The sequence below is a fragment of the Brienomyrus brachyistius genome, chromosome 1 (genome assembly GCF_023856365.1).
Source record: "Brienomyrus brachyistius isolate T26 chromosome 1, BBRACH_0.4, whole genome shotgun sequence".
Lineage (NCBI taxonomy): Eukaryota > Metazoa > Chordata > Actinopteri > Osteoglossiformes > Mormyridae > Brienomyrus > Brienomyrus brachyistius.
In genome coordinates, this window is record NC_064533.1 from 15,657,511 (window position 1) to 15,685,217 (window position 27,707).

At 52.6% G+C, this 27,707-nt stretch overlaps 1 protein-coding gene across 1 annotated transcript in view; it reads left to right on the forward strand.

Moving 5' to 3' along the window:
- hmga2 (high mobility group AT-hook 2) overlaps positions 1-25,229 on the forward strand; it is a 34,865-nt gene extending 9,636 nt beyond the window's left edge. The window contains exons 4-5 of the mRNA XM_048979501.1: positions 16,362-16,394; positions 24,222-25,229. Of these exons, the coding sequence (XP_048835458.1) occupies positions 16,362-16,394; positions 24,222-24,266 (78 nt within the window). The 3' untranslated portion in view covers positions 24,267-25,229. The remainder of the gene's footprint in view (positions 1-16,361; positions 16,395-24,221) is intronic.
- The last annotated feature ends 2,478 nt before the right edge of the window (positions 25,230-27,707 follow it).

Genomic DNA, 27,707 nt, shown 5'->3' on the forward strand with positions numbered 1-27,707 from the left:
CATATGTCAAGCCTACTTACAAGAAGCCAGCCCCATGTTCTTTTTTGTCCCAGAGGTAAAAAACACTAAAACTTGTTAGCGGTTGAAATGCATAAATGGCAGCAGCCTGTGCGGGTCGGAGATTTATACACACGTTTGCTTGCGTGATGGATCCATCAAACCACTAAAAAATGAAATGATGAAAAAAAAAACCCATGGGAATGAAATGTGTACTTATGGGGGGTAAGATAAAAAAGCAAGAATTCAGGTTGTTTTCTTAGCTTTTTTTTGGTTAACCTATAGCAATGTGACCAGGGGGGGGGGGGCATGGGGGTGGCGTGTGGATGTTAGCTAATTATCTTCTGGCTGTGGATTTAAATTTTTTTTTTATCTGTGTCTGAGGAATGTGTGAGGGGAGAGGAAGCTGGTGAAGCCTTCCGGACGGAAACAGCGACCCAGCGTGTCTTTGTGGGGGGGGGGGGAGGGGTGGTGCTTCCTGACCTCGTACCAGGCAGGCGTGTGGCCTTTCGTTTTTCGAAATCCCAGCCGCTCCTCCTTCCACAAGATGTTCTCCGAAACATGTGTAGTCTTGTCTGCTGGTGTCCGAGAGCAGTTTCTTATTTACTGCATAGCGGCACTATCAGCCAGTGTGGGGAGTGGAGCGTCGCGTTCCCATTGTCTGCGCGTTGGGATCTTATCCCTTGTCCATCCGGCTCTGCTTTCTGATTTCCCTGTGTGTCGGGGGCTGCTGTGGCCGAAAGCAGAGGCGGCCAGGGCTGAGGGATCTCCAGCAAGCAGATGTGGCCCTCTTATCTCGGACGGACAGGCGTTATCCCCGTGGCCCTTTCCTGTAGCTTCAGACTCCGCCAGATCAAGGCCTGTCTGTTAAACTCCTCGGGAATTGATTACATCTCACCCTGTCCAGCGCGGAACCTCTCGCCTTGTTGACACAACACAAACACTTCTTTCCTGCTTGTTTAAGGTTGGCACACCTGGGGGATTGAGGGGCGGGGGATTAGTCAGCCGGTTGGCCTTGGACCCCCCCCCCCCCTTGGGGCTTTGTGTTTTATCTCCCGTAACTGCATTCCTCTGCTGTTGTGTCTTCTGGGTATGGATTTTAAAATTAAACAGCCAGGTTGCCATTTTAGTCCATTTCTAAAGTCCTTACTGGTTCTAAGTGCACTTGAGTCTACTTGTGTTTGACTGCACCTGGAAGGGCTTCACACTGGGAAGGTGCGCTGGAGCCAAATGGGATTCCCAGGGGAGAAACACTCGCATTCATTTGTGTGTCATTTTTGGATTTGTGTGAATCTTGCATCGGAGTAGCAGGACATATGGAATGTTAACCTGCTAAATGGATGTAAAGGCAGGAGGGGCTTGAGGAAGTAGGCCAGCTTTAGTCTTGATACCGGCTAATCCGGGGGAGGGCTGGACAGCTGTACTGAGAGCCTGGCTGGTAAAGCTGTTTCCCAGAATCACACGGACTTGAGAGCCCTTTTACCCAGAAGCCCTTTGGACACGCCATACGGCCCAAGGCAGCCGACAGACCTTTGAACCGCGGTTGGAACTGATAGAGCAGTTAAAGGTGGCCGGCATCGCCTCTGTAGCCGCGCCTCTCCCACACGGCTCCCTTTGATGGTGCCACAGCTATGACGTTTTGGCGATGGGGGCGGTCGATACCTGCCTTTCGCCCTGTTTGCGGAGCGGGAGAGGTACACACTGCTCCACATCACGCCCACGCGCCGGACGCCGGCCTAACGTAGGGCAAACACTGGGGCAGGCGGTGACCAGCCGGACAGGGCAGACATGCTCAACCCAGAGCTGCCAGCTGGATGTCATTCAAAGGTATTCCTGTCTGGAAATCAGGATGTCAGCCTGCGCATCACATCCAGGATACCTGGCTGTGCATTTGCTAAGACGGCCTGTCATTTGCTTCATTGGCTGGGCTGTATTTTTCTGCCTGTGATAAGCAGGGAGTTTGGGGTCCTGAAATTATGAGACGTGTGGAAAAAAAAACGGTCACGGAAAAGCACGAACAATCACAAGCTTCAATATGTTTGATTTGGTAAATAAGCTTAACAAGACATGCATTGATTATAACACAAAGTACGTGGTAACAGGGGTGTGATACATGGTGACAGGGGAGTGATACATGGTGACAGGGGTGTGACGCACACTGCGTCCGGGCTGCTGTGGGTTTTGGGGGCTTTATTTATGGGCTGAGAGAAGCTGTTGCCCCCACTAGCAAAAGAAAACGTGTGGGTGGGGGGACTCATCACTAAGTCCGTCTGCAAACCACGAGGCCGAGGCGCTAAAAGCGTTCCACCCCATGCGGGTGATTCAGAGCCAGGCAGCCGGCCGTGGAATGGGCGGTACGCAGGGCAGGAGTGGAGCCAGGAGTGGGCAGTATCTAGAGTGGGTGGTGTGGCATACAGGGGGTGGGACCCGATGAGTTTTATGAATGAAAGTAGTGGCACTGTATTTCCGCGGGCCACCTCCGTGTATGGACCACTTTGTGTGGCCCTCAATGCCCAGGTTCTGATGTGGTCAGCGGGGGTGGGGGGAGGGTGGGTGTCGTAACTAAGTATCAGGACAGAGACTCCTGTGGGGGGCCCTTGCTCTACACACTTTCTTCATTTATATATCATATGCCCCTAGCAGAAAATGAGGGCATCTAACCCCTGACCCCCCACTTGTGTTCCCTACCTCCCTCAAACACTGATGGACCCAAGTGTTCAGTGCTCAGTGATGGGGCAGGGGGAGCATTGCCATGCCTTACCCAGGCAGATCCGTTTTTCACACGCTAAGGGAATCGTGGCCCCTATCATGCCTGATAAGAGTGAGCAAGGCCTTGGGCAGCTGGGATGTATGCGGTATGCTGCAGAGAGAGGCCTTGGGCGGCCGGGATGCATACGGTGTGCTGAGGAACAAGGTCTTTGGCAGCCGGGACATATGCAGTGTGTGGTGAACAGTGTGCTGCGGAGCGAGGCCTTGGGTGGCCGGGACGTGTACGGTGTACTGCGGTGTGAGGCCTTGGGCGGCCGGGACTTGTATGGTGTGCTGCAGAGCGAGGCCTTGGGTGGCCGGGATGTGTACGGTGTGCTGAGGAGCGAGGCCTTGGGCGGCCGGGACTTGTACGGTGTGCTGCAGAGCGAGGCCTTGGGTGGCCGGGACTTGTACGGTGTGCTGCAGAGCGAGGCCTTGGGTGGCCGGGATGTGTACGGTGTACTGCGGTGCGAGGCCTTGGGCGGCCAGGATGTGTACGGTGTGCTGAGGAGCGAGGCCTTGGGCGGCCAGGATGTGTACGGTGTGCTGTGGAGCGAGGCCTTGGGCGGCCGGGACGTGTACGGTGTGCTGCGGAGCGAGGCCTTGGGCGGCCGGGACTTGTACGGTGTGCTGTGGAGCGAGGCCTTGGGCGGTCGGGACGTGTACGGGGTGCTGAGGAACAAGGTCTTTGACAGCCAGGACATATGCAGTGTGTGGTGAACAGTGTACTACGGAGCGAGGCCTTGGGCGGCCGGGACGTGTATGGTGTACTGCGGTGTGAGGCCTTGGGCGGCCAGGACGTGTACGGTGTGCTGCGGTGCGAGGCCTTGGGCGGCCAGGACGTGTACGGTGTGCTGCGGAGCGAGGCCTTGGGCGGCCAGGACGTGTGCGGTGTGCTGCGGAGCGAGGCCTTGGGCGGTCGGGACGTGTACGGTGTACTGCGGTGTGAGGCCTTGGGCGGCCAGGACCTGTGCGGTGTGCTGCGGAGCGAGGCCTTGGGCGGTCGGGACGTGTACGGGGTGCTGAGGAACAAGGTCGTTGACAGCCAGGACATATGCAGTGTGTGGTGAACAGTGTGCTGCGGAGCGAAGCCTTGGGCGGCCAGGACGTGTACGGTGTACTACGGAGCGAAGCCTTGGGCGGCCAGGACGTGTACGGTGTACTACGGAGCGAGGCCTTGGGCGGCCGGGACGTGTATGGTGTACTGCGGTGCGAGGCCTTGGGCGGCCGGGATGTGTATGGTGTACTGCGGTGTGAGGCCTTGAGCGGCCAGGACGTGTGCGGTGTGCTGCGGAGCGAGGCCTTGGGTGGCCAGGACGTGTACGGTGTGCTGCGGAGCGAGGCCTTGGGTGGCCAGGACGTGTGCGGTGTACTACGGAGCGAGGCCTTGGGCAGCCAGGACGTGTACGGTGTGCTGCGGAGCGAGGCCTCGGGTGGCCAGGACGTGTACGGTGTGCTGCGGAGCGAGGCCTTGGGCGGCCAGGACGTGTGCGGTGTACTACGGAGCGAGGCCTCGGGCGGCCAGGACGTGTGCGGTGTGCTGCGGTGCGAGGCCATGGGCGGCCGGGACGTGTGCGGTGTGCTGCGGAGCGAGGCCTTGGGTGGCCGGGACGTGTGCGGTGTGCTGCGGAGCGAGGCCTTGGGCGGCCAGGACGTGTGCGGTGTACTACGGAGCGAGGCCTTGGGCGGCCGGGACGTGTACGGTGTGCTGCGGAGCGAGGCCTTGGGTGGCCGGGACGTGTACGGTGTGCTGCGGAGCGAGGCCTTGGGCGGCCGGGACGTGTACGGTGTACAACGGAGCGAGGCCTTGGGCGGCCGGGACGTGTACGGTGTACTACGGAGCGAGGCCTTGGGCGGCCAGAACGTGTGCGGTGTGCTGCGGTGCGAGGCCTTGGGCGGCCGGGACGTGTACGGTGTGCTGCGGTGCGAGGCCTTGGGCGGCCGGGACGTGTGCGGTGTGCTGCGGTGCGAGGCCTTGGGCGGCCGGGACGTGTACGGTGTACTACGGAGCGAGGCCTTGGGCGGCCGGGACGTGTGCGGTGTACTACGGAGCGAGGCCTTGGGCGGCCGGGACGTGTGCGGTGTGCTGCGGTGCGAGGCCTTGGGCGGCCGGGACGTGTACGGTGTGCTGCGGAGCGAGGCCTTGGGCGGCCGGGACGTGTACGGTGTGCTGCGGTGCGAGGCCTTGGGCGGCCGGGACGTGTACGGTGTGCTGCGGTGCGAGGCCTTGGGCGGCCGGGACGTGTACGGTGTGCTGCGGTGCGAGGCCTTGGGCGGCCGGGACGTGTGCGGTGTGCTACGGAGCGAGGCCTTGGGCGGCCGGGACGTGTACGGTGTGCTACGGAGCGAGGCCTTGGGCGGCCGGGACGTGTGCGGTGTGCTGTGGTGCGAGGCCTTGGGCGGCCGGGACGTGTACGGTGTGCTGCGGAGCGAGGCCTTGGGCGGCCGGGACGTGTGCGGTGTGCTGCGGTGCGAGGCCTTGGGCGGCCGGGACGTGTACGGTGTACTACGGAGCGAGGCCTTGGGCGGCCGGGACGTGTGCGGTGTGCTGCGGTGCGAGGCCTTGGGCGGCCGGGACGTGTACGGTGTACTACGGAGCGAGGCCTTGGGCGGCCGGGACGTGTACGGTGTGCTGCGGTGCGAGGCCTTGGGCGGCCGGGACGTGTACGGTGTACTACGGAGCGAGGCCTTGGGCGGCCGGGACGTGTGCGGTGTGCTGCGGTGCGAGGCCTTGGGCGGCCGGGACGTGTACGGTGTGCTACGGAGCGAGGCCTTGGGCGGCCGGGACGTGTGCGGTGTACTACGGAGCGAGGCCTTGGGCGGCCGGGACGTGTACGGTGTGCTGCGGTGCGAGGCCTTGGGCGGCCGAGACGTGTGCGGTGTGCTGCGGTGCGAGGCCTTGGGCGGCCGGGACGTGTACGGTGTACTGCGGAGCGAGGCCTTGGGCGGCCGGGACGTGTACGGTGTGCTGCGGTGCGAGGCCTTGGGCGGCCGGGACGTGTACGGTGTACTACGGAGCGAGGCCTTGGGCGGCCGGGACGTGTACGGTGTGCTGCGGTGCGAGGCCTTGGGCGGCCGGGACGTGTACGGTGTGCTACGGAGCGAGGCCTTGGGCGGCCGGGACGTGTGCGGTGTGCTGCGGTGCGAGGCCTTGGGCGGCCGGGACGTGTACGGTGTACTACGGAGCGAGGCCTTGGGCGGCCGGGACGTGTGCGGTGTACTACGGAGCGAGGCCTTGGGCGGCCGGGACGTGTACGGTGTGCTGCGGTGCGAGGCCTTGGGCGGCCGGGACGTGTACGGTGTGCTGCGGTGCGAGGCCTTGGGCGGCCGAGACGTGTGCGGTGTGCTGCGGTGCGAGGCCTTGGGCGGCCGGGACGTGTACGGTGTGCTGCGGTGCGAGGCCTTGGGCGGCCGGGACGTGTACGGTGTACTACGGAGCGAGGCCTTGGGCGGCCGGGACGTGCACGGTGTGCTGCGGTGCGAGGCCTTGGGCGGCCGGAACGTGTGCGGTGTACTACGTGGCGAGGCCTTAGGTGGCCAAGACATGTACGATGTGCTGCGGACGAAGGCCTTGGGCGGCCGGGACGTGTACGGTGTGCTGCGGTGCGAGGCCTTGGGTGGCCGGGACGTGTGCGGTGTGCTACGGAGCGAGGCCTTGGGCGGCCGGGACGTGTGCGGTGTGCTGCGGTGCGAGGCCTTGGGCGGCCGGGACGTGTACGGTGTGCTACGGAGCGAGGCCTTGGGCGGCCGGGACGTGTACGGTGTGCTGCGTTGCGAGGCCTTGGGCGGCCGGGACGTGTGCGGTGTACTACGGAGCGAGGCCTTGGGCGGCCGGGACGTGTGCGGTGTACTACGGAGCGAGGCCTTGGGCGGCCGGGACGTGTGCGGTGTACTACGGAGCGAGGCCTTGGGCGGCCAGGACGTGTACGGTGTGCTGCGGTGCGAGGCCTTGGGCGGCCGGGACGTGTACGGTGTACTACGGAGCGAGGCCTTGGGCGGCCGGGACGTGTGCGGTGTGCTGCGGTGCGAGGCCTTGGGCGGCCGGGACGTGTACGGTGTGCTGCGGTGCGAGGCCTTGGGCGGCCGGGACGTGTACGGTGTACTACGGAGCGAGGCCTTGGGCGGCCGGGACGTATACGGTGTACTACGGAGCGAGGCCTTGGGCGGCCGGGACGTGTACGGTGTACTACGGAGCGAGGCCTTGGGCGGCCAGGACGTGCACGGTGTGCTGCGGTGCGAGGCCTTGGGCGGCCAGAACGTGTACGGTGTACTACGTGGCGAGGCCTTAGGTGGCCAAGACATGTACGATGTGCTGCGGACGAAGGCCTTGGGTAGCCGCTACGTGTACGGTATGCTGTGGAGCGAGGCTTTGGCGGCTGGGATGTGTACGGTATGCTGCGGAGTGAGGCTTTGGCGGCTGGGATGTGTACTTTATGCTGCGGAGTGAGGCTTTGGCGGCTGGGATGTGTACGGTATGCTGTGGAATGAGGCTTTGGACAGCTGGGGCGTGTGCGGTGTGCTGATCAGCATCGTTACTGTCCTCTGTTTGTAAGTGGTGCGACCTGGCCGCCCAGTGCCCTAGAGTGTGTCTGCAAAGCCAGAAACCCTGGGGTAAGCACACGGCTGTGTATCTGCTTGCCAGTCTGTAGAATGAAGGCCATCTTCTCCTCAGGGCCCGTCCAAAGGTTCTCGACATGCCAAATATGTGCAGGGTGCAGCCAGACAGGGCTTCCACACCTCCGGCAGCGGCAGCCTATTAAACTTGCCCTCTGATGCCAGGGCCATCACTCTGCATGCCATCTTATGTACCCTGTCAATGCCGAGTGGAGTCAAGTCAAGGCGTTTATTTGTGACGTACACAGTTGTGCACATACAACATGTAGTGGAATGTATAGGCAGGTGGATGGGACAGATGGACTGGTGCAAGGGAGGCTCTGGTGAGACTCCAGTGACCCACAGACTTGAGGTTTGTGCTCAGTCTCTGGTCGGTTGTCGTTCCAGTCGGCCATGCCCCCCCTCCGCCCCTGCCTTCCAAAACAGCGCCTGGGCATTTCCCCGAGTGGGAAAGTGGAAGACTAGCCAGATGGGAGTTACAAGTGGCAATCTGAGTGCTATAACAGTTACTGAGCCCCCAGAACTGAGGGAATGCAGGATATCGTGTTTCCCACCTGTCTGAACTGGTCTCAGCCCCCCCCACCCAGCCACGCAGGGGGAGTTGGCAGCTGGATCGGCGTCCGCTGGCTCAGGAAAGGTGTAAACATGCAGGCCGGACCAGGAGTGCTCACACACATCTGCGTGTGGGGGAACACGGACAGGCTCACGCGTGCACACGCACACACGGTCCTTCTCGCTGGGACACCCCTAACCCCCACTCCCCGATGCAGACTCACAAGAGGAGGTAAGAGGAAGGAAGGAGAGACAGGAAGCCCCCCCCTCATGGTTAGCATGTGGGGCACTGTGGCAGGGAGGCAGGGGACTTTGTGTGTGTTTGTGTGTCTCTGTGTGTGTGAAAGACAGAGACCTTTTTATAGCTCTTCCTTGAAGGGGAAACACACACACAGACACACACACTCTTGCCTCCAAGGAGGGGGGGGCACTTTTCTGGGCACTGTGGCGGCGGCGGCGGCGTTCCTGCTCCTGCGAGTCAGCGTGTGAGTCAGTGGTTTGGCACACGCCAGGGGCTCTCCGCCAATGCCGCCGGGGCGGGGGTGTGTGTCTGTCTCTGTATGTGTGCGTGTGTATCTGTTTGTGTGTGTGTGTGTGTCTGCTTTTTAAGAATGAAACGTGCGGCTGTGGTGGGAGACGGAACCGATCCAGATTGTGCGGTCTGGACCGGGCCCGGGGCCCAGCTGGGCCTCCTGCCCGCCTTTCATGTTTCTTCTTCCTTGCGGCTCCCGCCAGGCCCAGGCTCACGTGAATGAGCCCCCCCCCCCCCCCCCGACTGCCACTTCAACAGTGGGTTTCCTCCCTTTTCCTTACGCTTGCTCTCCGCTCCTCCCACTATCACACACAGCCCCCTCCGTCAGAGGCAGAGTTCCCGCCAACATGGGTGTGGGTCGAGGCCCTGGGACTCCCTCCATGCTGAGAGTTTGCAGGGACCACCTCAATGGATTTCCACTGGTGACTTCCACACCCCTCCATCCCCTGTGGCCACACCCCCCACTCCCCCCCCCCTTCCTGCTGCAGCCTCTGGAAGCGCTTTAATCATTCTGCTTCGAGCCGGCGGCTACAGCGCCAGTCCTGCTAGGTGCTCTGGAGATGAGGACGTTGAAGGCAGTGGAGTTCAGAGCCTTTCACTGAGGGTGGGACTCAGAACAAAGTGCTCCTCTCCTTTCCTAGCATGCTCTGCGGAGGAGTGTAGGAGGTGCCTGTTGAGGGTTTGAGTGGTGCTGTGGCAGATTAATTACATTCCAGGTTAACCGGGCTAGCACCAGGCTGGTTCAGCGATGGGGGCCTCTAGGATGGGCAGGCCTCTAGGATGGGCAGGCCTCTAGGATAGGCAGGCCTCTGGTGGTCTCTGGCGACAGGGACTTCTGTGCGCTTCTGTGCTCCTTGTGCTGTTCCCATGATTATATGTGCGAGATCTAGATTTGTAAAGTCACCATAACGTCTATATGTGTACACAAACCTACGCGTACAGCCTGACATGTTGACCTTTACTTTTCCGCAAAGTGTCTGTATCCCAGAATTCCCTGTCCCTCCAACTTCAACATTTATGCATAACACAGTCAGATATTTCAGTCTTCCTTTTTTCAAATATTGAGACATAAAGCAGGTTGTTTCACGTACACAAAAGCATAAAATAAATACCCATGACTATATCAGTTCAGTATTGCTGTAATTGCATAAACATGATAGTGGCAGTCCATTACTGTATTCTGCTTGCAGTGGGTAGGTGGGGCTGTCACATGACTCTGTCATTGGTTTTGTAGTGTCTAGTGTGAGTGCTGGGTGTCCCAACTTGTGTCCCGTGTTGCCTGGGACAGACTCCAGGCTCCCTGTGACTGTATTGGGTAGATGGATGGATGGGTGGATGGATGGATGGGTGGAAAATCAAACCAGCACTTCCTTAGGTGCAGGCTTCTCTGATGCTGCCAGTTGTGATATCACAAGCTGCTATTTGGAGCCCCTTATCTCGGTTCTGTGACCAGACAACATGCCATGTGTGAGTGCTGGGTGACCCAACTTGCGTCCCATGCTGCCTGGGACAGGTTCCAGGCTCCCTGTGACTCTGTGTTAGGTAAATGGATGGATGGATGGATGGAAAATTAAACCAGCACTTCCTTCTGTGCTAGCTTCTCGGTTGCTGCGATGTGTGATCTCACAAGCTGCTTTTTGGAGCCCCTTATCCCGGTTCTGTGACCGGCATCTCACGGTAACGTCCCAGTGCCCTTGCTGGCAAGTCACTTATACCCCCCAGTATGCACCTGTATCTTCACTGCGGTTCTCCATCATAAACCCATTAACTACACTGTAAAATCTAAGAGCCTCGCGGTGAGCCCCAATGAATTGGTGCGGGGTCCTGCTGGGGGGGGGGGGGGGGACGCCATCAAACAGGAAACCACTTTTCGTGCACTGCTTTCTATCAGTCAGATGTTACGGTCAGTTTCCTACAAGAGAAATAGAGGATGGCTGTTCAAGAGAAGCGTCGTTGTAAAATGTATTTCAAGACAGGGGTTAAAAAAAAAAAAAAAAACACCCGCAGGACCACTGAGCTGTTGAGAACCCTGAAAGACCACAGCTAAAAAGGGGGTTGGGGGGGATCTGGATGGAATAAAGCTTAACCCTGAATTATGGCTGCCCCCCCCCTTCCCCTTCTTTGAGGAAGGCTGGGAACTGGTCTCACTTCAAATGTCCGGGCTTCCTAAACGGAGCAGACCCAATTTGTCTGTGCCTTTCTCCGCTGCAGAACACCCCCAAACCCCAAACAAAGGGCCACTTGTCCAGCCAGGAATTTTCCACATTCCACACTCCCCGGCAGACATTTTTCTCCCCTACAAAGTGCCGTGGGCAAATTCCCCCCTAATCGGGGGGATTTAGCCCAACTCTGATAGGTGCCATTCATAGTTCTTCTCGGACAGGGGAAGGGCCCACTGAGGGAGGGGGGAAGGCCAGCAGAGCGGCTGGAGCTCTAGAGATACGCAGCCTGCCGTTTACAGAAGCCAGAATGCTGCGAAGCAGCCACATGGGCAGTCTGAGCCAAGACGGCTGTCACCTCATTGGTCGGAAGGCCGGGCTCGTTCTCCCAGCATGTACCGGAGCGTGACTTCATACACATTCTTAAGGTTTGTGTGCATCCCTATGAAAAATGGGGTGATGATTCGATTTTATATTAATTGTATTAGGGAGTAGACATATTACCTGCTGTGCTGGACGGGCCATGTGTTTATACGTCGGAAAAAGATCCGAAGCCTGCGGAAAAATGTGGATGCTCCTGAAACACAGTGGTTTCCTAGGTGAAGATCAACAGAAGCCAAGCTCAGCTGTAGTCACTTTAAGCGAGCCCACAAGGGCTTGAACCAAAATTGAACTGGAACAGGGATGAAGGCTGTAATTCTTAAGTAGAACGATATCCTGCCAGTGGAGTGAATTAATGTTTATCAAACATAATCTGCCTTTGGTTGTTTTGATTTTTTGTGTACTGTTTCTGTGTCTGAGGTGATGTCCTGACATTGGTCACATAGTTATAAATTGGTTTGTTATGTTATTAAGTAAATGGGATTTTTGGGTTCTGTGAGGAGCCTGGGCATGATGGGCAGTTGGTTGGGATAGGGTTTACGGGACTCTCCCTCCCTGAGCTCAGCACTATGCCTCCACCCTTCCCCAGGCTGCTCATAGGGTGTTGAGTGTGGGGTCTGTATGGGGCTGGGTGTCAGGTCAGACCTTTTGTTTTCCCCAGTCTGCCATTAAATTACGTCCCCAAGGACCAATAAAAACAAAGCGGGAAAAAATAGAGAGCGCGTGCTGGGAGGGCCCATGTGTGGAGAGAGCATGTAGCAGGAGGGCCCATGTGTGGAGAGAGCATGTAGCAGGAGGGCCCATGTGTGGAGAGAGCATGTAGCAGGAGGGCCCATGTGTGGAGAGAGCATGTAGCAGGAGGGCCCATGTGTGGAGAGAGCATGTAGCAGGAGGGCCCATGTGTGGAGAGAGCATGTAGCAGGAGGGCCCATGTATGGAGAGCGAGCGAGCGCGTTCGTGTAGCAGGAGGGCCCACGTATGGAGAGCGAGCTTGTGCTTGTAGCAGGAGGGCCCACGTATGGAGAGCGAGCTTGTGCGTGTAGCAGGAGGGCCCACGTATGGAGAGCGAGCTTGTGCGTGTAGCAGGAGGGCCCACGTATGGAGAGCGAGTGCGTGCTTGTAGCAGGAGGGCCCACGTGTGGAGAGCAAGCTTGTGCGTGTAGCAGGAGGGCCCACGTATGGAGAGCGAGCTTGTGTGTGTAGCAGGAGGGCCCACGTATGGAGAGCGAGCGTGTGTGTGCATGTAGCAGGAGGGCCCATGTGTGGAGAGCGCATGTAGCGGGAGGACCCATGTATGGAGAGCGAGCTTGTGCGTGTAGCAGGAGGGCCCATGTGTGGAGAGCGTTTAGAGGGAGGGCTCACGTGTGGAGAGCGAGCTTGTGCGTGCAGCAGGAGGGCCCACGTGTGGAGAGCGTTTAGAGGGAGGGCTCACATGTGGAGAGCGAGCTTGTGCGTGTAGCAGGAGGGCCCACGTGTGGAGAGCGTTTAGAGGGAGGGCTCACGTGTGGAGAGCGAGCGTGTAATGGGAGGGTACAGGGTCACTCCAGATGGTGACCCGCAAGATCAGGTGCAGGCTGGGTAGTGCCATGTGTCCCTGCTTATTGCATAGATCCAGTGGAAAAGCCTAGCAGAAATTTGGGGTATGAGGCAACCTCTAATAAACAGCTCTTGGCATGCAGGCAGGGATTGGCAGGGCCAGCCAAAGGGGAGGATTTGATTGGCTCATGCACAACACTTGGCTGGTCCTTGTTGTGGCACGTTCCACTGTGGCTCTGCCAGGGCCCGCAGCCACTCGTATGAAGCCTGGAGAACAGGGAAGCTTTTTCCCTGTGGCAGCGGCCTCCTGGCTGCCCCCTGATTCGCTGCCTTTGATTAATACACCGTGCAGGTCGGTGACCGGTTGGATGGCCTGTATTTGCATGTCTCTTTTCCCTCAGCTCAAAACATGCAGGTGCATGTATTGGTTAGTCTAAATTTCCAATAGCGTATGACTATGTCTAAATGGGTGTGTGCGCATGTGCCCTGTGAGGGGCTGGAATAGTGCCCTGTGTCAGATAAGTGGTTATGGAGGATGGTGCGTGTTTAGGAGGTGGAGCGGTTAATGAACTGGGGTCACACACATCTCAGCTGAGATGACGCGTCGCGCTGGTGTGCAGTCATGCATGATTTGCACCTTCTCCTGGGCCGCTGCAGATGTGGGGAAGGGTGGACACACGCAGTGGCAGTCCTGCTTGGCTTTGGTGTGGGACCACCCTCAGCTTGGGGCTGCAGGCAGCCCGCGGTTCGAGGGTGTAGGTCATCTTTGACTTGGGGGTGGGACCACCCTCGGCTTGGTTACAGGGCCATCCTTGGCTTGGGTGCAGTGCAGGCCATCCTTGGCTTGGGGGAGGGCCACCCTTGGTTTGGTTCTTTCTTGATTTTTTTTCACCAACAAGCTCTGCTTCAGTTTCTATCTGAATTGTGCGTCCAACCAATTCGAAAACTGCGTGTTAATCTTTTTACACAATCAGTGTATTCAAAAATCATGTGACAAAACCTGGATCATCATATCATGACCATTAATCAGAGACTGGCATACATTCACAGGCCGGTTTTCCCGCGGCTGATCACTGCATACTTGGTGGCCGCGCGCTGTGAATCGCGGCCAGTGCTGGCGTGGCTGGGATCCCGGGAGCGCTGCTCACTCCGGCACACAATGCTGGCATTGATGGCCTGTTTCGGAGCCGACTGGCAGTGCAGCCGCTGCCCGATCAAACAGGTCCTCACCCCTCTCGGCTCGTTTTCCGGTTTCCCTGCCAGGTTCCTCCAAGTGGCGGTGATTTCTCATGGTGCCCCACTGCTGCCCCACCTGTGCCGTCCTCGGATGACAGCTGGGCATTCCTGCCATTCCTCACACATTCCTATACACATTTTTCGTTCAAAGCTGTGGAAAACTTTGGATTTTTATTCCTAAAGTTCTTCCCTCTGACATCTGTTCTTTTTTGAAATCACAGCACATCCTCGCAATCACTTTATCCATTTGAGAACAGATACTTGATAGCCAGGTTTATATAGAAAAATAAATTCCTGGTGCAGGTGACCGTCTGGTCTGTTTGCTTTTATTGTATAAGCACATTTAAGCAGTAATGATAAGACGTTGAAGGAAGCCAACTGATATTAGTTTGATTTCCATTAAGGAGAAGTATATTTCCATCATGCTGGACATCTGATCTGGAGGTGGAGTAGCAGAGCAGAAGTCCAGGAACCAGATATATGTAAGATTTAGTTAACGAGTTGCTGCGCTCAAAGGTAATTAGCTATTAGTACCCCGGGACATCAAAAGAATTATGCATTTTCCAAAACAAAGCCTTTTCCAGTTTGCTGACCTTTGTTATGAAATGGTTAATGATTAGCTTGGAAGACGCCATAAATCATCAGTTGTTTGTGCAGCAGGTTCAGTGTGGTTATGTGGAAGGTGTAAACGATGGATTCACGGGTCTATTGGACCCCCTCCATCGTTAGGCGTTGGTTATGGGAATCGCCATGGCGTCCTGAGGGGTGGGCGGGGTCTTATTGCGGCTGGCCAATGAGGACACCCACTTATGGCTCGGTGAATGGCAATTTGTGTCGGGTGGATCGGGCGGGTGGGGGGTGATCGGTCCTCGCTTTGATCAGCATAAGATTTAAAGATAGGTAGGCAGCAGCGCAGAGCCCTGGGGGGTGCATTCTTCAAGGTGGATCGCGTTACGGTACTGTCGGAGGAGCCCCCCGGTGGCCGGGGCTGATGTTGACGTGATTAATAGCGTGGGCTGGGGGGAGATCAAAGGGGCAAGCACTTGCCTACCCGCCAGAGACAATGTTGCCATTTTGTTTTACGTGAAAAGGAGACGGTCCGGCCCTGAATGGAGAGTCAGGCCCCGCACCTACTCAGAGGAGGCTCCTTGGGGTACGGTTTCACCGCATCTCATCTTCGGGTCGCCATCCCTTGCATATAGTAAGGACTGGCCAGGGCCAGCTTTAAAGTCACCTTCAGAAGTCTACTTGCTTCCGTGCATGTGAGATTTGGGGTCTCCTACCTAAGGCTAGGAAGCAAAAACAAAAAAACACTGGGGGAGAACCTTTAATGAGGCCTTTAATGAGGGTCCAAACTCTCTTCTGCCTGGCTCTGTCACTCTAGATTATGGGTTTGTGGTTTTTTAAAAATTTCTGAGCCTAAACACCACGTCGAGAACAAAGGACACTCAAAGTTTGGCTTTACGCATTTCAGGGATAAGAGACAGTCTCACTTGTAAAATGTAAGTCAAACTGAATTGTTAATTCGTAGCAGCCTAAAGGTCATTCTTTGTTTGCCCCCTCGGTGTGGGCAACCTGTGACGTCGATGGCAGTTAATACAGACCACACATGTGTACAAAAGCGGATTCACAGCTACGCGGAGGGGCTGCCGTTCACGCCCCTGCGTCGGCGTCGAGTCGCTCATGTCGGTTTACAGATGCCCTCTTAAGCTCAGGTTCACACAAAGAGTACAAACAAAAGCGCGTGTCCTCACACACAGAGGCGGTCCGCTTGCCTTTAGGCGCATGACGAGTCACGGTGCAGGCCTCTATGTGGTGAGCATGCATCATCCACCCCCACAGTCGCGGATGCCTATACAGGCGTCTTTGCATGTCTGTTGGATGGTGGTTATTTGGTCATTAATCGCATAAAGGACTCAGGTTTCAGAGGATATTCCAGCCGACTTGCTCCCAATTAGGAAGCAGACGGGAACAACAATGCCGTAAGCGTTCTGTCTTTGAATGATGCGCCGGGCCTGTCTCACCTGCCCGTCTAATGTTCGGCGGGAATATCGTGTTTGTGCTGCTGTGTCTCATATGGGTGGAGTGTGCAGCTCCGCCGCTCCACTCTGTGAATGGCGTTGTCCCCCCTCCGGGGCCGATCGGGGCTTGTTTGTACTTAGCATGCTTTCTCAAGCTGCCGCTCCCATGACTCCCCCACCCCACCCCCAATACTTCCTGCCTATATCCGCACACCTCTGACATTTATTGCGTTCCAGGCCAGTGGCGTCCCAACAGGAGCCGGTCACTCCCAGGGTTCAGTCATGCAAGCATTTGGTTACAGGTGCGGTGCGTATTCCATGAGGCTTTAGCATCACCATCGCCACCCCATGTATAGGCGTGGAATTATCTTGGAGGAACTGACACTTTCACTTACAGGATGGGTTACCCGGTATGACCTGTACATTTCCGGGGGGGGGGGGGGGGGGGCGGGCTTCTACGAGGTTCTGAGGAATTTTGCCTCGAAGACTCTGAGGATGAAGTGTTTTGGCCCGTGGGACGCCACGAAAAATGCACATCTAATGTATGGACACCACGCTGATGATCTCTTCCTTCTTATGTTTCAGCCACAGCAAGTGGTCCAGAAGAAGCCCGCTCAGGTATGTGCCCCCCCCTGCCGGCTTGCACTGCCTGAACCATTCTATATATTTACATTCATCTAAATTCATGCATCCACCAGTAAGCAGTTATGCAACCACCAATGCCATCATCCAATCACTAGTCAGCTATTGACTTAGTTCCACTAATGAACTGCTCCCCTAACCACAGTTGTTTCCTTCCAGTTCTGCTACTCATGTCATCCGTTTTGCAGTGGTCCATTTCTTATGACCACTGGGATTTGCATGGAAGTAATTATGCCAGTAAAAATGCCAATATATCAGATAACATTTACTCACCACAACCATTCTCCATCATACTTAAGATGCTTTCCCACTACAGGACCTTTTTTTCGGAACCAGGACTTTTTTCAGTAACTGCTGTAGCATTCCCACTGCATGAATGCGGTCCAGTTTCATCCCCTTGGAAGTCCCGGAACCTTTTTCTAGTCCCTTCTCTGGACTACGTACTTTTTGTTCGACCTCACACTGCTGTGGTGGGCCTTATAGTGATAATCTTGCTGATTGATTGACTTGGAAGATGTGCGGAAATAGGCCTGTCAGGATAATTACATTATCAACTTATCGCACAATTTTGTTGTCCTCGATATTGGAAAATTGTGTTTATATACATTTTAGTTAATGTAAGAATGACTGTCACCAACACTTCAGCCAATTGCACTGCTTCTGCCCTCAGGGCTGATTGATATTTCACGCAAAAGTGACCGCACGCAGCGCAGTGTTGGGCTGTCTGGGATCCTCAACACTCATACTTCTAGCAGCAATGTGCCAGGCAAACGTGTACTTTAACACCAGGCATGGGGTGGCGCTGTAGAGCAAAGCTGCTCTTAAAAGTCATGGATATTATAGGAATAAATAAGAATTTTAGTGAAACTATCCATGTACTACGTAGTATGCAAGACAGGGTTATTATCGTTCCCAAAAACATTTCCATTAACTTGAAATAAAAATTACAACTAAATGAGAACTATAAATATTGCTTCTGAAACCAACTGAAATAAAATCAAAACAAAACAAGCGTCAAATACTTCCCATTACTGTTACTACTGTTACCAGCTACTATTTAGCCAAAGTAATGATTTGTTTTTGTTGGGGGGGACTTTCATGCAGTGCCCTTTAGAAGCAGTCAGTAGCAGTACATTGTGACATTTAATATCAGCCTGCAAAGCCCTACAACTTTCCCTTTGTCTCTAGAAATTAGATAAATCTTAAAGCAAAATAGATTTACACCTTAAAAAAAAACTAATGCAACGATACCTAAAAGCAAACTAGATTTTATATTAAAATTTAAAAACTAATTGAAAAAACCCGAATCATAATAGCTCTGATGCAAAAAACATTCATTCATAGAAATGCCTGTATTTCCAGACTTTCTCAGTCAACCATTCCTCAAATGCACTATCCATTTTTGTTATCATTCTGTTCATGGAGGGTAGAAAAGGTGTTTATATGCAGTTGTTGGTCTGACTACTGTCTAATCTCCAAAGCCTGAGAGTCCATTTAATCTAGGTTACTGACTGTGTGGTTTTATTGATGTTTTATATATTTAGGATATTTACATTTTTTGACATTCCAAATCCAGTGTCTGGTAATTTTTAAAACTTTCATTGCTCTTCGAAAGGGTGTACTTATTATACTTTTATTATGCTATTATACATAAAATGGCATAAAATGGTCCTTAAATGACAATAACTGCAATTATTTCTGGAAAAATATATTATCCAACAAAAGTATGAATGCATCAATGAATACCTGTTTGCTTGGATCTTCATATTTCTGCGTCAAAACATTTGATCAATAACTGATGTATATTATTGTCGCTGGTGCTGGCAGCGAAACCTGGCAATGCTTATTGCAGCTCATGTTTTATTTTGTGGCAAATGAAAAATCAATGATCTAGCTAGATTTAATAAAGAATTATAAACATGTTCAGCGTATGAATAAAATAATAGAAATAAAAGGCCTTGTCCTATTTTGGACTCCACGATCGATCCCTCTAGTAACTAGCAAAATTACTAAATTACATCCTCCATTATTTTGGGGTGGCCGTGTAGTTTCATATGAAATTACTTGTGAAGTTTAATTTACGAGGTTTTTTTGTGCTCATGCTTATTTAGCATGAAGGTCACAGTTCCTGTTGTACGGTGGGAAAGTGACACATGGGAGTGGCCAAGAATTGCAAAAGGAACTCGGAACCAGGAACTAGGTTCCTGAACTTCGGTGGGAAAACGCCTTTAGTCATACCCATGGACCAGTCACTGCTTATGTAAACACAAGTGTCTCCTAATTACCACTCATCTGCTGTTTGCAGGCCTATCACTTTGTGGAAAATAGCACATTCCGAAAGCAGCACTAAAGAGTAGTTTCCAGTTCAAGCGTAATGAGGTGCATTGATGATGTAAAGGGAGTGGGATGGTGACTGGTAGGAAGTGTTGAAGAAAAGCTCTGTGAGGTGGACGGATGGGTATCCTGGCAGGCAGAGGGAGGGCCAATGTGGGACACCCAGGCCAGGGATCCAAGCACACATGTGCTTGCTGAAGCAGACGAGGCCAAGGAGACAGCGATGAATCATGTAGATACGGGACCTGCATGGACGCTCATCAAGGATAATGTAAATCTTAGCTGGCTCTGGGAGACACCTCGGCCTCTTCCATCTGCTTCCTTCAGAATACCTCCAGAGATGGCTATACCATACCGCAGACCGAGTCGTATTCTCGCTCTGCTCAAATCCATTTCGCAGGTTACATTTACTTACTTTTATGCTGTGTTGCTGTATTTTCCCATCTGTCTCAAACGAGGTTGATTCCTTTAAAAGGCACAATCTGGGAATAACCTTTCCATGCAATACCTGGGGTAGGATTTCCTAGGTGTACAACTTTCCCCTGCCTTCTTCCCATAAGTTTTCCAGAGGAAAACGACCAGAGAAGGCTGTAGGGTTTTTTTTCAAAGCATGGGAAAAAACTGTCATTAGCTGACAATGCTTGTGTACACAGAGCTTCAGCTGACAGTGGTAGCCCTAACTGCTCTACCAGCATCAACTCTAACAGCGTTGCAGCAACAAGCCTAATAACAGCGCTATCAGCGGCAGTCCTAACAGCACTAACAGCTGTAGCTCTAATGACAGAGCTAACAGCGGCAGCTGTAATAACAGCGCTAACAGTGGCAGCCATAATAACAGTGCTAAGAGCAGCAGCCCTAACAGCGCTTACAGCGGCAGCTTCAACAGTGGTAACAGCAATAATTATAATAGCGCAATGGCAGGAGTTCTGACAGAGCTAACTTGGAAGCTGTAGGTATCGGTTTCCCCAAATATTATAGCATCATCCTCAAGGGAAAGTGGGGGGTGGGCATCCCTTATTTCTTCACATTGAAGGTGGCGACCCTAGCTTCAACAGAGCTAGCAGCAGCACGTACAACAGCGGCAGCACTAACGGCCGTAACAGTGCTAACAGCAACAGCACTAACAGCTGTATCAGTGCTAACAGCGGCAGCACTAACGGCCCTAACAGTGCTAACAGCGGCAGCGCTAATGGCCGTAACAGTGCTAACAGCGGCAGCGCTAACGGCCGTAACAGTGCTAACAGCAACAGCACTAACAGCTGTATCAGTGCTAACAGCGGCAGCACTAACGGCCCTAACAGTGCTAACAGCGGCAGCGCTAATGGCCGTAACAGTGCTAACAGCGGCAGCGCTAACGGGTGTATCAGTGCTAACAGCAACAGCACTAACGGGTGTAACAGTGCTAACAGCGGCAGCACTAACGGGTGTAACAGTGCTAACAGCGGCAGCGCTAACGGGTGTAACAGTGCTAACAGCGGCAGCGCTAATGGCCGTAACAGTGCTAACAGCGGCAGCGCTAACGGGTGTATCAGTGCTAACAGCAACAGCACTAACGGGTGTAACAGTGCTAACAGCGGCAGCACTAACGGGTGTAACAGTGCTAACAGCGGCAGCACTAACGGCTGTAACAGTGCTAACAGCGGCAGCACTAACGGCTGTAACAGTGCTAACAGCGGCAGCACTAACGGGTGTAACAGTGCTAACAGCGGCAGCACTAACGGGTGTACCAGTGCCAACAGCGGCAGCACTAACGGGTGTACCAGTGCTAACAGCAACAGCACTAATGGCTGTATCAGTGCTAACAGCGGCAGCACTAACGGGTGTAACAGTGCTAACAGCGGCAGCACTAACGGCTGTACCAGTGCTAACAGCGGCAGCACTAACGGGTGTAACAGTGCTAACAGCAACAGCACTAACGGGTGTAACAGTGCTAACAGCGGCAGCACTAACGGGTGTAGCAGTGCTAACAGCGGCAGCACTAACGGGTGTAGCAGTGCTAACAGCGGCAGCACTAACGGGTGTAGCAGTGCTAACAGTGGCAGCACTAACGGGTGTAACAGTGCTAACAGCAACAGCACTAACGGGTGTAGCAGCGCTAACAGCGGCAGCACTAACGGGTGTAGCAGCGCTAACAGCGGCAGCACTAACGGGTGTAGCAGCGCTAATAGCGGCAGCACTTCCAGCTCTAACAGTGGCAGCAGTTATAGCTCTAACAGCAGTAACAGCAGCAGTGCTAATAGCAGCAACTATAAGATGTCTATCATTGGCTGCACAAGCAAGCGCTAACAATGGGAGCAAAGCTCCAAGTCCTTTGTGATCTGAGGGCTGAGTTATCCAGAAGAGGCAGAAGTGGCAACGTCCTGTATGATGTGGATCCCTCAAAAATGTCTGCATAATTAACCCGATTTAGTGTCATATTTAAGGGCTGTGTGTTTTCTGTATCTTGTTTGAATTCTGTTTTCAAAACCAGGGAGTGAAAATGAGCTTATTACTGTATTTTCTATACTAAGAAAATGTACTTTTACTGTAGTCACATCTATAGCCTGGCTAATGTATGGAGACATTAATATGACTAAGCCTGGTAATTAGAAGCCTTATAAATGGTTGGAAGTAGGGGGCAGTGCGGAGTGGGGCCCCAGGGGGCGGGCCCTGGGGGACAGGGTGGCAGGAATTCCTGCGCGTCCCCCTGTTCAGCAGTGCAGATTGTTTCGGTGTGAATGCATAACTGCGGCCTCATTGCTGCTTTTGTGCAGCGGGGCGGGAATAGGGGGCGGTGACAGTGGAGGCTGTGAGCAGCTGACCACTCTCAGACCTGGGAGGGTGATGATGGGTTGGTCGAGTGGGGGGGCCTTTTCTATAAAGTGTCCCCTAAGCGCCCTTGCTTTGATGGACTCGGGCTGCCCCCCTTCCCCAATTGCCTTCCATCCTAACCTTTCTCTTCGTGTTGGGTGAAGACTGGGGGATTGTGGGAGGGCTGTTTGACCCGGAAGCAGCAGCCGGGCCTCTCCAAAAGCCTCGGGGCCCTAATGAGATCGGCTCTGCCGCTCATTACTGCTTGTGCCCCCCCCCATGTTAACTTCAAAGTCGCTGGGAAAGGTGCTCCAGAAGAGCAGTGTGCTATAGTGCCATAGAGGATATTTTGCGGCCACCTCCCCCCCGGCATTGAGTGTGGGAGTGCACCGACTGCTCTCCTGCATCTCCGCTCACCACAGTGTCCCATCACCCCCATGAGGGATGCCTGCTTCGCTCAGACGGGCAGATTTACGGCTGAGCCACCCTGCTGCTTCATAATATGGGACAGGAAGTGAAAGTGGTGTGTCCGCCTGCAACGCCGGCAGGGGGACGGAGTGTCATACAGACAGCAGGATTCTGCCTCTCCACAGACTCCATCCGTCCTGCCTCAGAGGGCCGAATCTTCGCCCTGAAAATGCCTGGAAAGCCCGTGACCCCCCTGAGACCCCAGCCCTGGGGCGGGTGGGGGATCCTGTGAGGTCTGTGTGAGGGCCAACTTCATTAATGCAGCCGTTCAGCCCATCCAAATCAGCACAGGACTTTTCCACGGTTTGGCCCCAGCACTTGTTTTTAGGGCTTCCTGTGAGTTGATGGAAAACCTTTTCAAAGGGGAGGGGTCAGGCTGAGGGGAGGTAACCAGCCCCCCCCCCATGATTAAAGCGTTCTTACTCCCCCAGCCTCCCTGCTCCCACTTGCCCATGTCACACATGGTAACGTTTAGCCCGCTCTTCACAGCTGAAGTGTCTGCCACACTAATGAACGGAGGTTTGGCTATATAATGCAGACAAGCTTCGGGCAGCCTGGAAAAGCAAGAGGGTTATAAATTTTGTCAGTTAGCCTCCCTGAATAAAATGAAGCCATGTGGAAAATGAAGTCTTTTTCATTTTGAGGAGCGGATTCCTTTTTGTTTTTCTCTTCCTGCCGGTGGCCATCGCCGGGGAGCTCACAGTAGCTCTCCTGACGGCCTACGGCCCCTTACCGCATGTGTCCTCTGATTACTGTATGCGACACAGGCATTCGGCTCTTTGCCTGAAGTACATGAATGATGATAATCTAACATTATGACATCTAACAATAACTCACGAGCATCTGAAGTTCTTACCCCTGAAAGGCGACTGATTTATCGCTGCTAAATTTCCCTGTTAGATTTCTCCGTGTTGTCTTAATCCATCAACGTAAATCAGCAGAACAGTTCTTGGCTTGTTCGTTGCATAGTTCTCCAGAAATGCACAGGCTTCTCACGATATAAAGTGAAATGAATTCATGGTTAGGCAACCGAGTGCCATCTGACAGAGGCATTGGGATGTAAAGATTTTGGGAAGTGGTTATAGGGCTTAAATGGGGCTAAAAATAGAAAGTTTGACGGAAAGTAAAAATGAATCAAAACAAACTGGGACAGAAGTCTTGGGCAGAGCATGGGGGCTCAGTGCAGGTTTGCTGAGGGTGGGTGTAAGCAAAAAAGCATGTGTTTATAGCATGAACAGGTGAACCAAACGTGCACCATCCTGTCGGTCTTGTGACCCCCCCTTCTGAGATGGCCACGCTTCTCACTGGAACATGGAGATGCAGGCAGATTCCTACAGATCGGGCTAAACAGGGAGCAGAATTCAATCCACAGGCATTTGATAGCAGCTATAAGACGACACAGCAATGCTGTGCGCTCGTGATGGCGGCCTAACGCTTAGACAAATGTATTTGTAATTGAAAGGTTTCTGGTTCAAATCCCCAACCAGCAATGTACCACTGAGGTACCCCGAGCAAGGTAGCGCCACCAAGCTCCGGGTGCTAAATTAGCTGCTCACTGCTATGGCACGATGTAACATGTAAGTTAAATACAGGGGACATTGTAAGGAATCCACTAGCAGAGTCTTATTTCAGCAAAACAATGGTTTATTGAACAGCAAAATAATATAATGTAATACAGTGTAGACACACACCGGGTACTGAAAGGCAGCTCAGATACAAATTATGGACAGTTCTTCACCCCCCTTTATACCCCAAAAGGCCCTCCCCACCAAGGTGCTGTGTGTAGGTGTTGTGAGTGAATTTGCATATAAAGAGTGACCTCCTGGAGTGTGAGGATCCTGAGGCAGGGGCGGGACAGGACAGGACAGGGCAGAGACTTCCCACGAGAGCAAGTGGTAAATCAGTCTGGCCACTGGCCTTCTCCAGCCGCTGTAAATGCAGTTACTTCCTCATCACCCTAGTGGTGCCGACAGGAACCTCCATTCTCTCCCTCACTTTCCCTATGATCGTAATTTGATAACCCTGCATGTATTCAAATGATCAACCAGGAACACGAAGGCATCTATTCTACTTTTCCTTACAACATATTTCATTTTTGTTTGCTGTGTTGTCAATAATGGCAACTAATCAGTTTCACGTACAAAGGCATTGTCAGTGAGGGGACAGTTATTCTAAAACAATGAAATGACCCCCCCCCCTTTTATCTGGCAGGAAGAAGAGGAACAGGGTGAAGAATCACCAGAGGAGGAAGATTAACTGACCAGGGCAATTTACTTCTACCTCATTCAACTGTGTGGTCTTTCATAAGGAAAAAGACACTGCCTTTACCACTCCCCTTTTCAACTTTTTTTTTTTTTTGGTCTTTCCACTTTTATTTTATCATTATTTCTTTTTTTTCCATTTTTAAGTTTCAATGTATTGTTTTTTGTAATCTGGGAAAAACACACACATATAACCTCAGAACATCAACCGCTAAGGTGAGAACAAGCAGGCCTCCACCTTTGCTTAGCGATGCGCCCAAACTGCTGTAGGCACAGAGGGTGCCGCATCAGGCTGCCACGCCCCATTGCCAGCGAGCGATTGGCCTGCTCCGTTTGCTCGCGAGCTGCGATTGGACAGACTGACTTCCAGCGTCCAGCCATCAAAGACACAGCAGCTACCAGGTTTCATATCTTTTTTCTAAGTACCTAAAAGGGTAAAATTATCTAGGTGAAATACAGATGGGCCTCGAACATAACTGAATTTACCTGTTGCGATATACATGAGTTATCTATTTAAAAGAAATCACAGAGTGGGTGGTGTTGTTATCAGATCCCAAATGAGAGACCCCAGCTGTAAGTCAGCTTCTGTTGGGCTCTGAACCCTTATGGAAAGGGCAGCAGGTCACATGATTGGCAGATTTAAGCCCCCTTCTCACTCAGGTGGCGTGTTTCACCTTTACCTTTGAAAGCTGAGTCGCTCTGTGGAAGTCACATGATAACAGCGATGGGTGGAACGGCGTTGCATGGGGACCGTTTTCCGGTCCCTCTGGTCGCTGCGTGTCTTTGGTGGATGAGAAAAGCACAGCCAAGCAATGTACGGGAAAGCAGCTATAAAGAGAACACTACTGTTGGGTAAAGGGAATAGCGATTCACTTCATTCTTACAAGAACAAACTACACTTTACCTCAGGACACACTTAACACCTAAATTTGCAAAAAAAAAAAAAAAAAAACAGACATAGGACACCTCGCCTCAGACCATTTCGCCAGCAATGCAAAACCCACTGTGTTTGAAACAGGCCTAAGTTCCACCGGCACTTTCTACAGCTGATGCAATACGTCCTCACCATTACAAGCTACCTCTGATTCCTGCGAGCAGCGGGTCAGCTCAGCGATGGCGCCCATGGCTCGAGAATACTGTGGGCTGTGAGGCGAACCGATTACTGAAATCTGAGGACTGTTTATACGTGTGTGTCTCGTGAGCAGCTAAGAGAACAAGTAACTGTTTATCGTGTTTTTACTATTAACTTCCAGTGCGTTAGCATCACTTTACCGAACCGAATTAACCATGACCTTGCCTTCCATTCTGCAGACTAAGACCTGTGTATGACATATTGTTAACTTGAATATATTTTTGTACTGATTTACTCTATTATCTTAAGGATCAATGCTTGTATGACCCTACATGGTATAATTTTAACTTTTGTTTTGTTTTCATAATTATTTACTGTCAGCTTTAGTACCTCAAAACAAGCTGTTTTAAAATGGACTAAAAATCGTCGTCAAAGACCTACCTCCAGTCTTGAAACGGAATGAACCTGCCTTTATAATTTCATCATTACTTTTCATACTGTTGTATTAAAACAACAAAAAAAATATTTTTAGGACTGCAGATAAACCCTATTCAAAGTATTTTTGTAACAGAAAACGTATAAAACATTTTAATTCATGGTGGAGAAGAATTGACCTTCAAAGAAACTTGAAACTTTGCAGGTTTTGGAAAAGATATTTTTGATTTTGTATATTACATTCATGAATATGTTATAAAAAATTAGTAGATATTGAAATATACTTGATTAGTGATTCTGTGTATTTTACACAAATGTGATTCTTATATGTTATATGGTTCAACCAGTTGTATTTTGAAATGCTTTTTACATAGTAACTGATTCCATTTCCTGCCAGCCAAACACAGGCTCTCTCTAAATGTTAACTCTCGAGAACGACGCTCCCACAGACTCTAAATGTCACTGCATTTACTTCAGTGTGACTTCACAGCTTCTTCCTTTGTAGGCCATGTCCATTACAACACGTCTGATAGCTCCCGTGTCGTTTATAGTCTGGATGGCCCACTCGACGGCCACACCGACCAAATCCGACCTTTTTAACGTCACCATTAATTGCGTACATACGTTTGGCGTGTGTGGGAGTGTGTTCTTATCCTTCGTTTGTTAGTGTAGCCCTCTAGGGGGGCGTTGTATCTCATTCGCATCATACTAGCTAATCATGCAGTGCGCATGTCGATGCCTACTCAATAAACCTCTGAACTGTTAATGTTACCAGCAGGGAGCGGTAGTGCCTGACATGGACATGAACCACCAGCACGTCCTCCTCAATTGCGTGGCTATGCTGCGAAAGCGTTTAGCCGCACCTGCGTCCAGCAGACGCAACACACCTGACCAAAGCCGACGGAGGTCCTCGGACCGGCCCGTAACCTTACAGTGGGCCTGGTTCAGGATTTTTTTTTACCTTCTGTACTGTGATCACGACCGGGAAACTATGTTTTTACCACAAAAGCTAAAGGCGGCTAGCTAAATGGCCGGCACGTTAGCATTGGCAAAGCCTTGCGCTCAGAGATGAAGGCATGTCTGGGCTCTCAAAGCTAAGCTTTCCATGGCTTGCCAGCCCCCCCCCCCCCCCCCCCCCCCAGGGCTGCAACAGAAACTTGCTTATGCAGATGCTTGCTTTCGATCCTATGATGCACAAGACTGACATCGTTGAGGTAACAGCGTTCCCATTACAGGTCGGCAGCTTTTATGTCTCTTAAACCTGTACTTGAGTTTAAAACAAAAAGATTGATTTAAAGATTTTTTTTTACCTCATTGATGGCTTGAATGAATATCTAGGGACGCCACTGTCGGACGCTCTGGGAGTCGTAATGTCGTCGACCTTGTATTTTCCGATGTGTTCTAGTACAATCAAATACACATTACTACCTCTGCAAAGGCCTACTGTTACCTCATTTTCAATCAGTATAACTGTAATAACACTAAAGGCTGGACGAACAGGGAGAGTATATATGTGTAATATCACCCACACAGCGAGTTTATAGGGAGATTCTAGGCATTTCTCCCCGGTTCTTGGCTTGGCCATTGTTAGCTAAGACTGGACAATATTTTTCTGACATGAATGCAATGTTTTGTAGTTAAATTAGCAGGAGAGAGTTCTAGAAAAGCCGAATCACTGTTTCTTGCTCTGTACTCACCCTCCTCCATCTGACCCAGACCAGTGCTTTCTAACTCCTTTTGGCTTCATGCTGTTCACCTAGACATGTGGTCTTTGATTATGCTTTCAATCGCTTGCTTGTTACGAACATCTTGTCCTATCACAGCATTGTTCAGCACAATAAATGTATAGCGTATGTGACCTCTGTGGTCTGTTGTCTCCTTGAGTTTTTTTTTCTCCTCTGTCGTGTGCCACACCCTGGGCCTTAACTG